Raw genomic sequence first — 12,461 nt, 5'->3', positions numbered from 1 at the left:
AAATATACACATACAGCTTAATGAATAAAATGAATACATGTGTAACTAGCTCCCAGGTCGAGAAACAGAACAGTCAACTCCTCCCTTCAAAGACTTCCTTCCCACTCTCCTTCATTTTAGATGACTGTTATTGGGGAGAGTACAGGAAAACCTCACAGAGTTTTTGGGATCAGCCCCTGAATTAATATCCCTGAATGATCGTGGGCCAGGGCAAAAAAGAGGCATCAAGTTGAATCACTATATTGTACACTTGAAACTAATATAACACTGTATGTTAACTATACTGGAATTAAAATTAAAAAAATAAGTTAGAATAAAGACATTAGGGGCTGTGGGGGGGGGGAATAAAAGAGGCATCAAGATGTCAGGGTGTATGTGTATTTGTATCTGTGAGTGTGAGGGAATGCTCACACAGGTCAGGGCACTGGTTTAAAACAATCCTAAAAGGCAGGGTAAACCCGCACTTCTAATGGTAAACATTTTCAAAGTAAAAGCACGTTTTTACTAAGCAGACACAGTACTTTGCTGCTCCTGGCTTACACCAAACCTTAATAGGAAACCACATAATTTTCAGGACATAAGTTTCAAAACAGTATGAATTTAGACCAGTTACCATCAACCCCATTGTGGGTAGGAAAGATGCTCTAAGTGAAAAATTGGCATTATGGGGTTGCACAATCCCAGCCACCCAATAAGCTCATTCCATTCAACCAGAACAGGGGTTCTCTCTGCTCACAGCAGGCATCCAACAGGGTAGCACATATATGCTCTCTGAGTGAGAAAGCAACACCTTCTCACATACAACCCCCTGGAGAGAGATGGGAAGGGGGGAGAGGGGAGGACTTTACACCTGCAAACTCCTAACTCTATCAGCACTAGGGCTGGGAAAAACAGCACATATTAAAAAAGGGGGTAGGAGGGGTGGGAAGGATTCCTGATAAAGCCAGTAATTTTCGAAAAAGGATATTCTTAAGCCATTTTTTCTTAGAAGATGAGTAAGTTTAATGATTCAACATCCAAGTCTTTGTCTTCCTCATGGACTTTAGTCAAGCCCTAATGACTATAAGCAAACTGCTTCAAAGTGCAGCTGTCAGAACTCTTATTCTTCTTGGTAGAAAAACACTATATGCACAAAATATATGTCATATTAATTAAGGCATCTCAACTTCAAGTATCTGTCCCTGGGCCTTTAGATAATCAATATGACCACTAAAAATAGAACAGTGGCATCTCAAATGGGGCAGACATGAGCCACGCCCAATCCTAAGAGACTCCTGTGAGATGTGAGCTGGGATGCACATGTGTTTTGCAGTACCACTGAATATCCATCTAAATGTAGCCATATGTTTTCAGTTTTTCTGTATGTCCTACTCAGCCTAGGAAACAAAATAACTAACAGACCTATAACTCTTGGCTCAGCTCATCTTGAAAATCCAGTTAACTGCCTAGCTGACTGAGGTCTGGTGGGAAAGAACTGTTCTCCAGGTCTAAAAGAACTGCTGCTTGCACCGAAATTCCATGAGTTTCATGATGAACATCTTGATTTTTTTTTTCAGTTTCCCCCTCACCAAAAGTAAGCCAGCTCTGTCTGTCAAGATGCCCAGGCTGTGTGGCAGCGGTGTCAAAGGCTGCCATTTGCTTGAAGGCACTGCCATCTGCAGCAGTAAAACATTTTGTCTCCGGAAAATAAACACATCTGCCTTTGCCAGGGTCCTCCCACTGTGCCGCCCATCTGGAGCAGGTGAGCTGGAAGGCAAGCCTGGGCATGGTGAGACGGGGGTGAGCAGAGGAGGCAAGGCCTCCAGGGAGATGGCACTTGGAGGAAGAAGGTAGTGCTGTGTCATGTCACATCCTGCTAACCACATTCGCCAAAAAGCATGCGAAATTACCCTTGTTAGTGACATTTTAATCATATGCAGCAAATGGTTGGTTGTGTTACAGGACAAGACCTGTAAAGTCAAGGTTTCACCAAGGCCATCTGCTCTCCAGGTCACATGACCTCACTGATACCAATAAACACATGACATCTTTGTGCCAGCCACCAAAGGCAAGATGACAATAACTCTAGTGGTCAGACAGAGGCTCAAAGCAACAGGATTCTTCTAGGACAAGACCACACTATACGTGCCTACTATAAAGCAGACTAAACACACATAAATTGAGGCCAAGTACTGGGACAAGTCACGGTCACTTTTAGAAATGACTAATATCTGAAATTCTTTCCTACATACTCTTTACCTTTCCCTGAAAAAATAAATTCAAGTCTGCTTATGGTCTTGACATTAGATCTTTAAATTACACTATTTGGGGGCTAGAAGAAACCATACAAAATTATCCAAATTCCCTCTTTCTCCAAAGGTATTTTAACTAGCTCACAAGAGAGCTAGTGCTAAACCTCCTGAGGCAGGGCTCTTTCAGTTATACCACTGGTTTTCAAACTTTGGTGGGAAGGGGACAGTGAAACCTTTTTGTTTGTTTGTTTTCAAATAAAATTGTACATGGAATCCCAATATATAAAATAGATAAAAGTTACGTTGACCTATATGAAACACAGCTAACATTTCACTATACTGCTCTTCTTTGTGACTTTTCTAAGGCAACTTCATGAAATAGTTTGAAAACCACTACACCAGGCTGGCTGATATTTTCCCAACTCATTATTTCCATTTTTTAGGTGTATAGTCCTATAAAAAAATAAATTACCAAAAGCTCACCAAGTACTTGGCAGAAAGGTTCTATGAAAACACTTTGGCCAGTGAGTAGCAGTAGTAAAGCCCTGAAGACTACATACCATGAAGGGCAGCATTCTACTCTAAACCTTGCCATGAAACTCCACATTCCCCAAGGATATCAGATTTGGCTGGTTCATACCTAGGCCTCCCTATATGTAAAATGGAGATCAGGGTGGATAATAACAAATAATTTTAGGGCATTCAAATAGGCTACACCAAATGTGCCATTTCAAGCAAGAAATAGCCCCATTACTTATCACTCTCCCTTCTATAGCCCATTAATCAAATCATAAGGAGAATTTAAATAAGCATTGTGCAAACTATGCCTAAAAGTCATTACAAAATTTTCAAAATAATCCTATTAAAATCCAAATAGCATTTTCTTTTATTTTTTAATGTTTATGTTATTTTTGAGAGAGAGACACACACACACACACACACAGAGTGTTATAGAGAGAAAGAGGGAAACACAGAATCTGAAGCAGACTCCAGGCTCTGAGCTATCAGCACAGAGCCCAATGCGGGGCTCGAACTCACACACCGTGAGATCATGACCTGAGCTGAAGTCGGACGCTTAACCAACCGAACTACCCAGGTACCCCTCCAAATAGCATTTTCTTAATGAAGACGTCAGTTATTAAATACTATTTTCCAGAAGGTATCATTCACTCATTCAAATATATTTTATTAAACTAATGGCGAAGTCTCAGTTCTTGTAATCTGTCACATTTGATTGTTCCTTCCTTCTAAACAGATGAAAGTGAGACTCAGCAAACATAAGGGACTTAGTCAAGATTACACAAACTAGTACATACCAGAGAACACATCAGAACTCTGTGATTCCAAAACCTATGCTCAAAGAAGCCTCTTAAGTATTTGAAAGTGGGGGGTCAAACCCATAGCAAAAAGCCTAATATGCCTTTTTCCTGCTCCCTGGTGTATATGGAGGAGAGCAACTTAAATGTACACATGTATTTAAATAAAAAGCTAGAATGAGTCCTCTAGATTCCCCTCTCCCCATCAGTGTGGTTTTTTTTCCCATCTTTTCCTGCTAACCTTATCTTTAATTCTTACATGGTGAAGTAATATCCATTCAATAAAAATATTTTTTAAAGTTTATTATTTATTTTTTAGAGAGAGAGAGAGAGAGAGAGAGAAGGGGGAAGGGCAGAAAGAGAAGGAGAGAAAATCCTAAGCAGCATTTTCATGGTCAGCACAAAGCCTGACATGGGGCTTGATCTCAAAGTACGAGATCATGACCTGAGCTGAAATCAAGAGTCAGACACTTAATCATCTGAACTACCCAGGCGCTCCTCATGAAAAATATTTTAATGCAATTCCCTTCCAGTATATAAATGTATAATAACATTTTCAGTGGTATCTGTGGATCATCTGGATGACATTTATTCAGCAAATACTTACTGAACACCTACAATGGGCACATATTTATATGTTATCTATATAATCCTATACAGAGATCTTGACACATTTAATAGAACTGGAAATTTTATGCTTCCCCAAATGCACAAACATACTTATATGTTAGTGCAGTAACTAATAAGGGAGACAGTATGAAAGAGCATGGTATTTGGAGTTAGAATCTTACCTCAGCCTTTTACAGGCTATATATGTGTCTTTGGTATACCTGGACACATAACAGACTCTTTAAACTCTTTATTAACCAGTCTTAATAGCCTTGTAAGTAAAATGGGGATAACATTCATCTTTATGGTGTCATAGTAAGCATTAAGTAAGGTCACGTATATATCTAGAATAGCGCTGTCCAAGAAAACCTCCTATGATGACGCACATGTTCTATATTGGCAATGTCCAATATGGTAGCCACTAGCCACATGTGGCTATTGAGCACTTGAAAAGTGGCGACTGTGACTGAGGAACCAAATTATTTTTATAGAAACAAAAGTTTATTTCTCATTCAAAGTCCAAGAAACTCTCACCTAGGAACTAAATTTTAAATTTTATTTAATTACTTATAATTGTAATTGCCATATATGACTAGTGGCTACCAAACTGGACTGTGTTGATCTAGACCAAAGCCCTGCACATACTAAATGATCAATGTTGGTTTATTGCTATTTTTCCTATCAATCAATAATTTTTTATATCCTCCTCTTTAGCAGCAAATCAGTTCAACTAAAAAAACACAACAAAGAATCTCATAAGAAACTTATACCTATTAAATTGCTTCTTCAACCAAGCAGCAATAGCAGCATAGAAACAAGTGATTTATTAGTCATACGCGCCACACACTGTGCTAACAGCTTTGCATGATTACTTCATTTAATCTTTATAATAATTCTGTGAAGTAGGTGCTATTATCTGTAAACAGAGAAATTAAGCTTAGAATCTGTCCAAAGACACAGCTAGTAGTAAGTCAGTGAGCACAGATTTAAACTGAAGTAGTCTAATTCCAGAGATGGTGCTTAACCACAATGCTAAACCTGCCTGCATCTTGAAGAACAAGTTAATTTAAAATTCATTATGTACTCTGCAATAAATAAATGTCCTCCCAACCAAATACCACCCCCAGACACACACACACACACACACACACACACACACACACACACACACACGGAGCAACTTAGAAATCAAACAATCTGAGCTACAGACACAAAGTTATACACATGGTAACTGGCTGACCCAAAATAAGTCTCATGTGTGAGTGTACACATGTACTAAATCTAGTGACTTTGCACTTATTAGGAAGACTAAAAAAAATATCATCTTTCTCCCCAGAATAAAATGACTAAAACATAAACTTGTATTTTGGAACAATCTAACTTGATAGAAGGGTGGCGAGCGGAGACTGGACTCAGAACCACAGGCAGAGTCTGTCAATACTTACTAGAGCCCTATATCACTGTCTACAAGGGATATTTATTTGTTAAGACATCAAATGTGTCTGCTAGGAGATTAACCAGATCCAATGCATTTGCATGAAGCGCATTGCCACTCTTATCTCAGTTCTAAAAGGAGCTTAATTTACTTAATGTCTGCTATACTTATGACAAAGTATTTATTGTGCTCAAAGCTGGAATTCTCATCCCAGTTCTGCCTGACAAGTCACAGGAATATTTCACACAGCAAGCCACAGTATGCTGTGGTATTACCAAATACCACAGGAATTTCTGAGTGGCGGGAAAGCTCGTATCTGACCCATTTTCCTCTCTCACAGAGCAGTGAGCAAGAAAAGGCCAATGACCTTTTACCCCGATCAAAACAATATAGGTAAATTTGTCTCCTTCCCACCATCGTATCTCTAGCTTCTCTTCAAATCTCACAATCCTTATATTGCACAAGCCCCTAGGCCAAAGGTAACACTGAGAAAAAGAGGCTCTATTTATTAAGAAGTTCTCAATCCAGGGTTATTAGGCACTAGAAAATAAACTCCTTTAAAGACCTGTAATAAGTAACTTAAAAAAAAAAAATAACACCTGTATTGTTTAGACTCCTGTCATAACTCAGCTTAAGCAAGTGCCGATGAAACTAAAACCATAATAAAAACATGAATAGTGCTGATGTTCTAGAAACACTACCAAAAAACCAACGAGCTGGTGTAAGGCAGAACAGTCAAGTAATTATGGCACCATTAGCGTAGCTCTGCTGACCTGCTGGGTGACCTGTAACTAGTCCCTTTGCCACTTTATGCCATTCATTCTGTATCAGTGACAGAGAATTAACTACTATGTATCTCAGTGGAATAGTGAGTAGATTAAATTATTAAGCAAAATGCTTTAGGCAAAAGTCATATGAATGTTAAATATTATGATTTACAAGCATTCATTTTCCTAGCACTCCTGTGGGGTTAGGAAGTTATCTCGATGTCATAGATGAGTACACAGGCACAGGGGGTAAGGTCACATGATAAGTCTCCATTTACTTAGTCCCCGTGGGAAGGGAATAATACACACCTTTAGCAATCACATGAACTTTCTTGGCACATCCTACACAATCTTTAATACATTCAATCCTTAACTTAATGTTGCCATCTTTTAACATGCTGTTGCTAGAACCAAAATAGCTCTAAGATAGCAACAAGGCCAAAGTAAGTGAAGATGAATAATTCTGTGTGCTATGGCAAGAATAATCACAGAAAGACAGATAATCTCAAGGTGAAATGTGCATTGTTATTTTCAAGATCTTACCTCCACTACCATGTAAGAACTTTTAGCTGTAGGAATTAAGAATCATGGTTTGCTATGAAAACACTGACGAAAATTTTTAAAGGCTATCTATCTCAGGCCTTCATGTTGGTGTGACCCATCCAAATTCTCTGTGAATGTCTTTTCCCCTCAGGCTTTAATTAGCGAATATGCAGAAAAAGAAAACAAATCCAAACAGCCTGAAGAGTGAATAAGTACCAATAATGAGAAGGGCTCAGGAGGTCCAAAAAAGGGCAAAATTACTACTATATAATAGGAATATAGAAGAAGCACAGAAGATTTTTCTGCTCTCATGTAAGGCTACTTGCTATACTGCTTACCCGACTCCGAAGACAGTCAGCCAGGTTTCGGCGTGTGAAATTAGCTGCTGCTGTGGGAGACAATTCATAACCTGGTCCAAGAGATAAACAGTCATAAGCAGAAGAAATAACAGCACCCGAAATCATCTCACTACTCCTGTTCTTACATCCTTCCACCCTCTGTACACCCAGAGTACATAAAGTACACAGAACGAAGAGTATAATCCTACTTTTTGTCCGTTTCCCCACACAACAGTTGTGAAATAGCTGGTTAGTACTGACAGTGATTCCTGGCCACAACACAGAACCAAGGCAACTATTCTATGGTGAGATCAAATGCACAGCCTTGCTTAAGCTGATCATTCATCAATAGACTGTGGTTTCCTCTATAGAAAGGGGTACAAATACACAAGTATTAGGAAAGAAAAGAACGAGGTCTCAAGATGCTGATTTTTAAAGTTTATTTAAAAAGGATATTGGGAAAAGAGAGGCTGGAAGTTAGGACTGCCTCAGTCATATTTCATAAGATTTTCTTTTAAAAAAAATAAGTAACTTTATTAAATGATTTTCAAAAGTACAGGCCACAGAAAAACACGTTTCCATCACTATCTACAACATTTTTAAAAAACAGAGTATCTCAAGCATAAAACCTCTAAAAAGAAAGTCGTAATGACAACAAAACTACAGCCCAGAGAAATGCCATCAGGTATGTGTTTAATACTGCACTCACTTTGGAACTTAACCCCCCAGTAAAAAGGCACTAGTGCCAAAACCCAAGAATGACCCAAAACTGAGCAGCCCCATGCAGGAAATGCCAGTTTGGAAAGACAGACAGCATGTGGTTAAATTATTCCCTACAACAATTCAAACACCAGTGTTACAGCAGGTAAGATTTAGATTAAAATTCTAACAAATATTTATTGAACAGTAATTATGTTTCAAGGTCTATGCTACGTGCTTTCATATGTTATTGAATTTCATGCTCACAACAAGCCTATCAGTACCTATTAAATTATAAGGGGAGCAACTCTGAACAAGCAGGAATACTTTGCAATTTTCCACCTAATCCCCTAAACACCACTAAGGATTTTACAGTTATTTTAAAGGCAGAAAGGTCTGATTCCTATTTATATATAGATTTTTCTTCCTTTCCCTTATTTTATCTCAGTTCTCAAACTTTAATATGCATTAAGAATTACTGTGCAGGGTTATATACACAAAACTACACCTGACAGGTAATTTAAGATTTTAAAGGCAATTTTAACCATACACGACTTTTGTTTTCTGCACTGACTTTCAACTCCAAAACCCATGTAACAAGCAACTCTCTCAACTGGTTTACTCTTCCTCCCCCTCCAATCATGAAATATTGCTGCAGCTACCGTACTTGAGAGACATTATTGGCTTCCCTCGCCTGCCATGTAGGCAGAAAGTAGAGCCACTAGAAAAAAAAAAAAATTTCTTGAAATACTCTTAACTTGCCTAAACCTAAGTGCCATGTGCTTCAGGTTCCTTTTTCATCTTTGAATTCTCTGTGGTACTAGCCAGAGTGCTTAAGACAGAGGAGGCCCTCAAAAATATTCATGGAACTGAATGTATGATGCTAAATTTACTACCTAAAAAACTACATAATTGGGTCATATGCAGCCATTTTATACAATGATATTCAAATTAAGTTCTTTCACAGCTCCATATTATACCAGTGCTGTGTCTAAGTGTATTAAACTGTAAAGTAACTGAAGGTCTTTCCTGCTAGTGACACTATGAACTTTCCTGGATAATAGGGCTAGTGGCAGTATTATTTCATAATAATGCTTTGCCTAATGAGGAAATCCTACTGACGAATCCTCTAACAAGGATTAGAGCTCATTAGCCCCAGAGGAAACTCACAAAAATCCTAATTATCTTCCTAGACACGAATCTACCAGAAAGGCAAGGCAGAACTCTTTTTGATAGTAAATCTCCCACAATTACACAGAGCTTTAAGTTCACAAGCATTTTACATATTATTAATTAATATTATTATTATTATTATCATCTCATTTTAGAGATGAGGAAAATAAAGGCCCAGAAAGGATAAGTAACTTGCCACATTAAAAAAAAGAATAGTAAAACCAAGTTCAACTGAGGTCTTTTAGCTTTGAGGTTCAGCCATACCTTAGCTCAAATAACATCCTCTGAAATACCTAACACTTAAAAAGACTGATACTACCATGTTCATCTCCAAGGTGGCCCTCGAGTATCAGTGTTATAATGGTTCTCTTTTCTGCTCCAGGATTTTTACAGAAAATCTTCAGGATCAGAAGGAGAGTCTAGTTAAGGTTTTAAAAGTAGGAAGATTCAAATAAAAATATGGCCACATTGGTCTGCTCATATGTAGAATTGCCAGTGGAGAGTATTCGTTTTTAGTTCAGATTTAAAGACAAATCAACCAAAGTTACATTCCAAGCATTACCCACCATTTCTCATCTTATAAAGTTGCACATTTTTCTGAATATATTCTGCAAACTGTACAGTGTCTCCAGCCTCTCCAACACACAGAAGTAAGATTTTTTCACTCATCTTAAACATCTTGTCATGATCTGCTCAAAGACAAAAAATAGTGTTAAAAATTACCTCATCAGAAATTTACTGCTATCACACAGGAAGCCATAAATATAGTTTATCAATCACTATACTGAATAATTTTGCTAATCACTGTTTTTAGAAGACTTTAAACATTTTTTAAAGTTGATTTATTTATTTTGATAGAGAGAAAAAGTACGTGTGAGCAGGGGAGGGGCAGAGAGAGGGAGAAAAAGAATCCCAAGCAGAGCCAGACACGGGACCATGAACTGCAAGATCATGAGCCAAAATCAAGAGCAGACATGCAACCGACTGAGCCACCCAGGCAGCCCTGTTTTTAAAAGACTTTAATGGGCAACTATATTAATTACTCTCTTTCACTCTCCATGTTAAACCCATTGGTGTATTTTATTAAGGTCAATCTCAGTTGCAGAATACATTTGAAGGCCGACCATTGAAAATACAGTTAAATACATTTAAAGGCATCTGAAATGCAAAAAAACAGAACCTTCAAAGAAATTGAAGGAACCAAGCCAATGGCCATTATCTTTAGGTTCATGATTACAAAGCCCTGCAATGTCTCTACAAATACAAATGTTAGTTATTTTGTTTATACACACACAAAAGCACAGATGAAGAACCAGTGCCAAAATGAAAATTAAGGAGCCCTCTTGAGAAAGAACAAAAAAAATCAACTGAGAATATAAATCACCTTAAAAAGTAAATCAACACCATTTCCAAAGCAAAGAGAAAATTAAAATGACTGCCAGAGCAAAAATACTAATGAATATTTTAACACTAAGCTATTTAAAAATAACCTCAAAAATCCCAAAAGTCTAATCTAATCTAGTTGAACCACATCCATTCAGAGTACACAGATAAACAAATACTCATATAGCAATTAGTGCCTGAGGAAGAAAACCCCATGTTCAGCATGTAGCTTCAGAAAAGGCCCAAATGTCCCTATCCCACTCTCACTTTCACTTTCCATTTTTCAAATAGTGCTGAATAATCTTCCCTGGGAGTCAGGTTTGAAAGCTATTTGAAAGCTTCTGAAATGCCAAAATACCTTAATAAGATTTAATGAACAAAATGCTACAGTCAAGTTATTTTACAAATGTTTGAGTTGTAGAACCGTAAGACTTCTTAGACTGAAAAAAAAAAAAAATCACACAAACTACCTGCAGATAGTATCAAACTGCCTTGAAACTCCTATACAAACACTTTTATTCATTTATTATAGGCTACAGAAGACTCAAAGACTGTTAGTTTGCAAACTTGGTCATAAAACCAAAAAACAAACATATATGGATATATTACCTTTCCAAAGAAAAAGGACCAGAAGAGTATTAGATGCCACTGGCATCTAGGTTCTTGCCAGTGGCAAGAGTATGCACAATTTTTATTTCTTTCTTCGTGCTTGCTACCATTTCTTAAAATGCCTATACTGGGGCGCCTGGGTGGCTCAGTAGGTTAAGTGTCCAACTTCGGCTCAGGTCATGATCTCTCAGTTTGTGAGTTCGAGCCCCACCTCAGGCTCTGTGCTGACAGCTTGGAGCCTGCTTCGGATTCTGGGTCTCCCTGTCTCTCTCTGCCCCTCCCCTGCTCGCACTCTGTCTCTCTCTCTCTCTCTCTCTTAAAAATAAATAAATATTAAAAAAATTAAAAATGAAATAAAATGCCTATACTAAACCTGCATCATTTTTATAAGAAAACATTAATAAGTTTGCATTATTTTCACAATGAGAAAAAAAGGTGTTCTTATTTTGGAAAGAGAAAAGCTTGTTTACAAAGAATTAATGTCACATTTAGGAGAAATGCTAAAATTCTGGGCAGTAAACTGTTCAATTTTTAAATGAACTTAATTTAATATAAGGCCAAAAGTGTTTTTTAAGCATCTATCGTGTGTCCAGTGAACAGCAAAGGGAGATGTTATAGATGCTAATAGCTCCCTGAGGAAACAGCCTATGTAGCACTAGGGAATTTCTAATCCTTGACAAAGAACTTACAAGATCCACATACATGAAACAAATGAGACAACAAAATGAAGAATATCAGTATACAATACTGAGAAAAGCCAACTGTACTAGAACCCAAAATCTTGGATTGATTGATTGATTGATTGATTGATTTTAAGTAGGCTCCATGACCAACATGGGGCTTGAACTCATGACTGACTGACTGACTGACTGATTTATTTATTTATTTGTTTGTTTGTTTATTTTAAGTAGGCTCCATGCCCAACGTGGGGCGTGAATTCATGACTCGTGACCCAGAGATCAAGAGTTGCATGCTCCTCCAACTGAGCCAGCCAGGTGCCCCAGTAGACCCTGGTTATAATCTGGGCTCAGCACTCTGAACTTGGGCCCTAGTTTTCAAGTGTACAAAATGGTTATACTATCACTTACCCCTACCTAACTCATAGGTAGGGAAAACTGTACATGCACAATATTATTATACTCAGTATTAGACAATGTAGTTCAGATTACACATGCTTTATGAATTCAGGGGAAAAAAGCACTCTGCGTGGGTTGAAGGGCTCTGAGTAATTTAAAAGTAATTCTATACAGACCAGGAGACAAGAGACATGTAATGTGGCATATAACCAAACCGAAGACTTGGGGCATTTCCATAAGCAAGCAATCTCTGGGAAACATCTTCTCTCTATCAAAACATCA

At 37.8% G+C, this 12,461-nt stretch overlaps 1 protein-coding gene across 2 annotated transcripts in view; it reads right to left on the bottom strand.

The window, feature by feature from the left end:
* PSMB2 (proteasome 20S subunit beta 2) overlaps positions 1-12,461 on the bottom strand; it is a 33,718-nt gene that overhangs the window by 18,806 nt on the left and 2,451 nt on the right. Inside the window, exons 2-3 of one of the 2 annotated variants that reach the window (XM_060625208.2) lie at positions 9,678-9,800; positions 7,240-7,310 (exon numbers count right to left, since the gene is read on the bottom strand). In XM_060625208.2, the coding sequence (XP_060481191.1) occupies positions 7,240-7,310; positions 9,678-9,800 (194 nt within the window). The remainder of the gene's footprint in view (positions 1-7,239; positions 7,311-9,677; positions 9,801-12,461) is intronic. The other variant, XM_081796437.1, reaches the window with a different exon arrangement.

Source organism: Panthera onca, chromosome C1 (genome assembly GCF_046562875.1).
Source record: "Panthera onca isolate mPanOnc1 chromosome C1, mPanOnc1 haplotype 2, whole genome shotgun sequence".
NCBI lineage: Eukaryota > Metazoa > Chordata > Mammalia > Carnivora > Felidae > Panthera > Panthera onca.
This window is presented reverse-complemented; position numbering and strand designations above follow the sequence as displayed.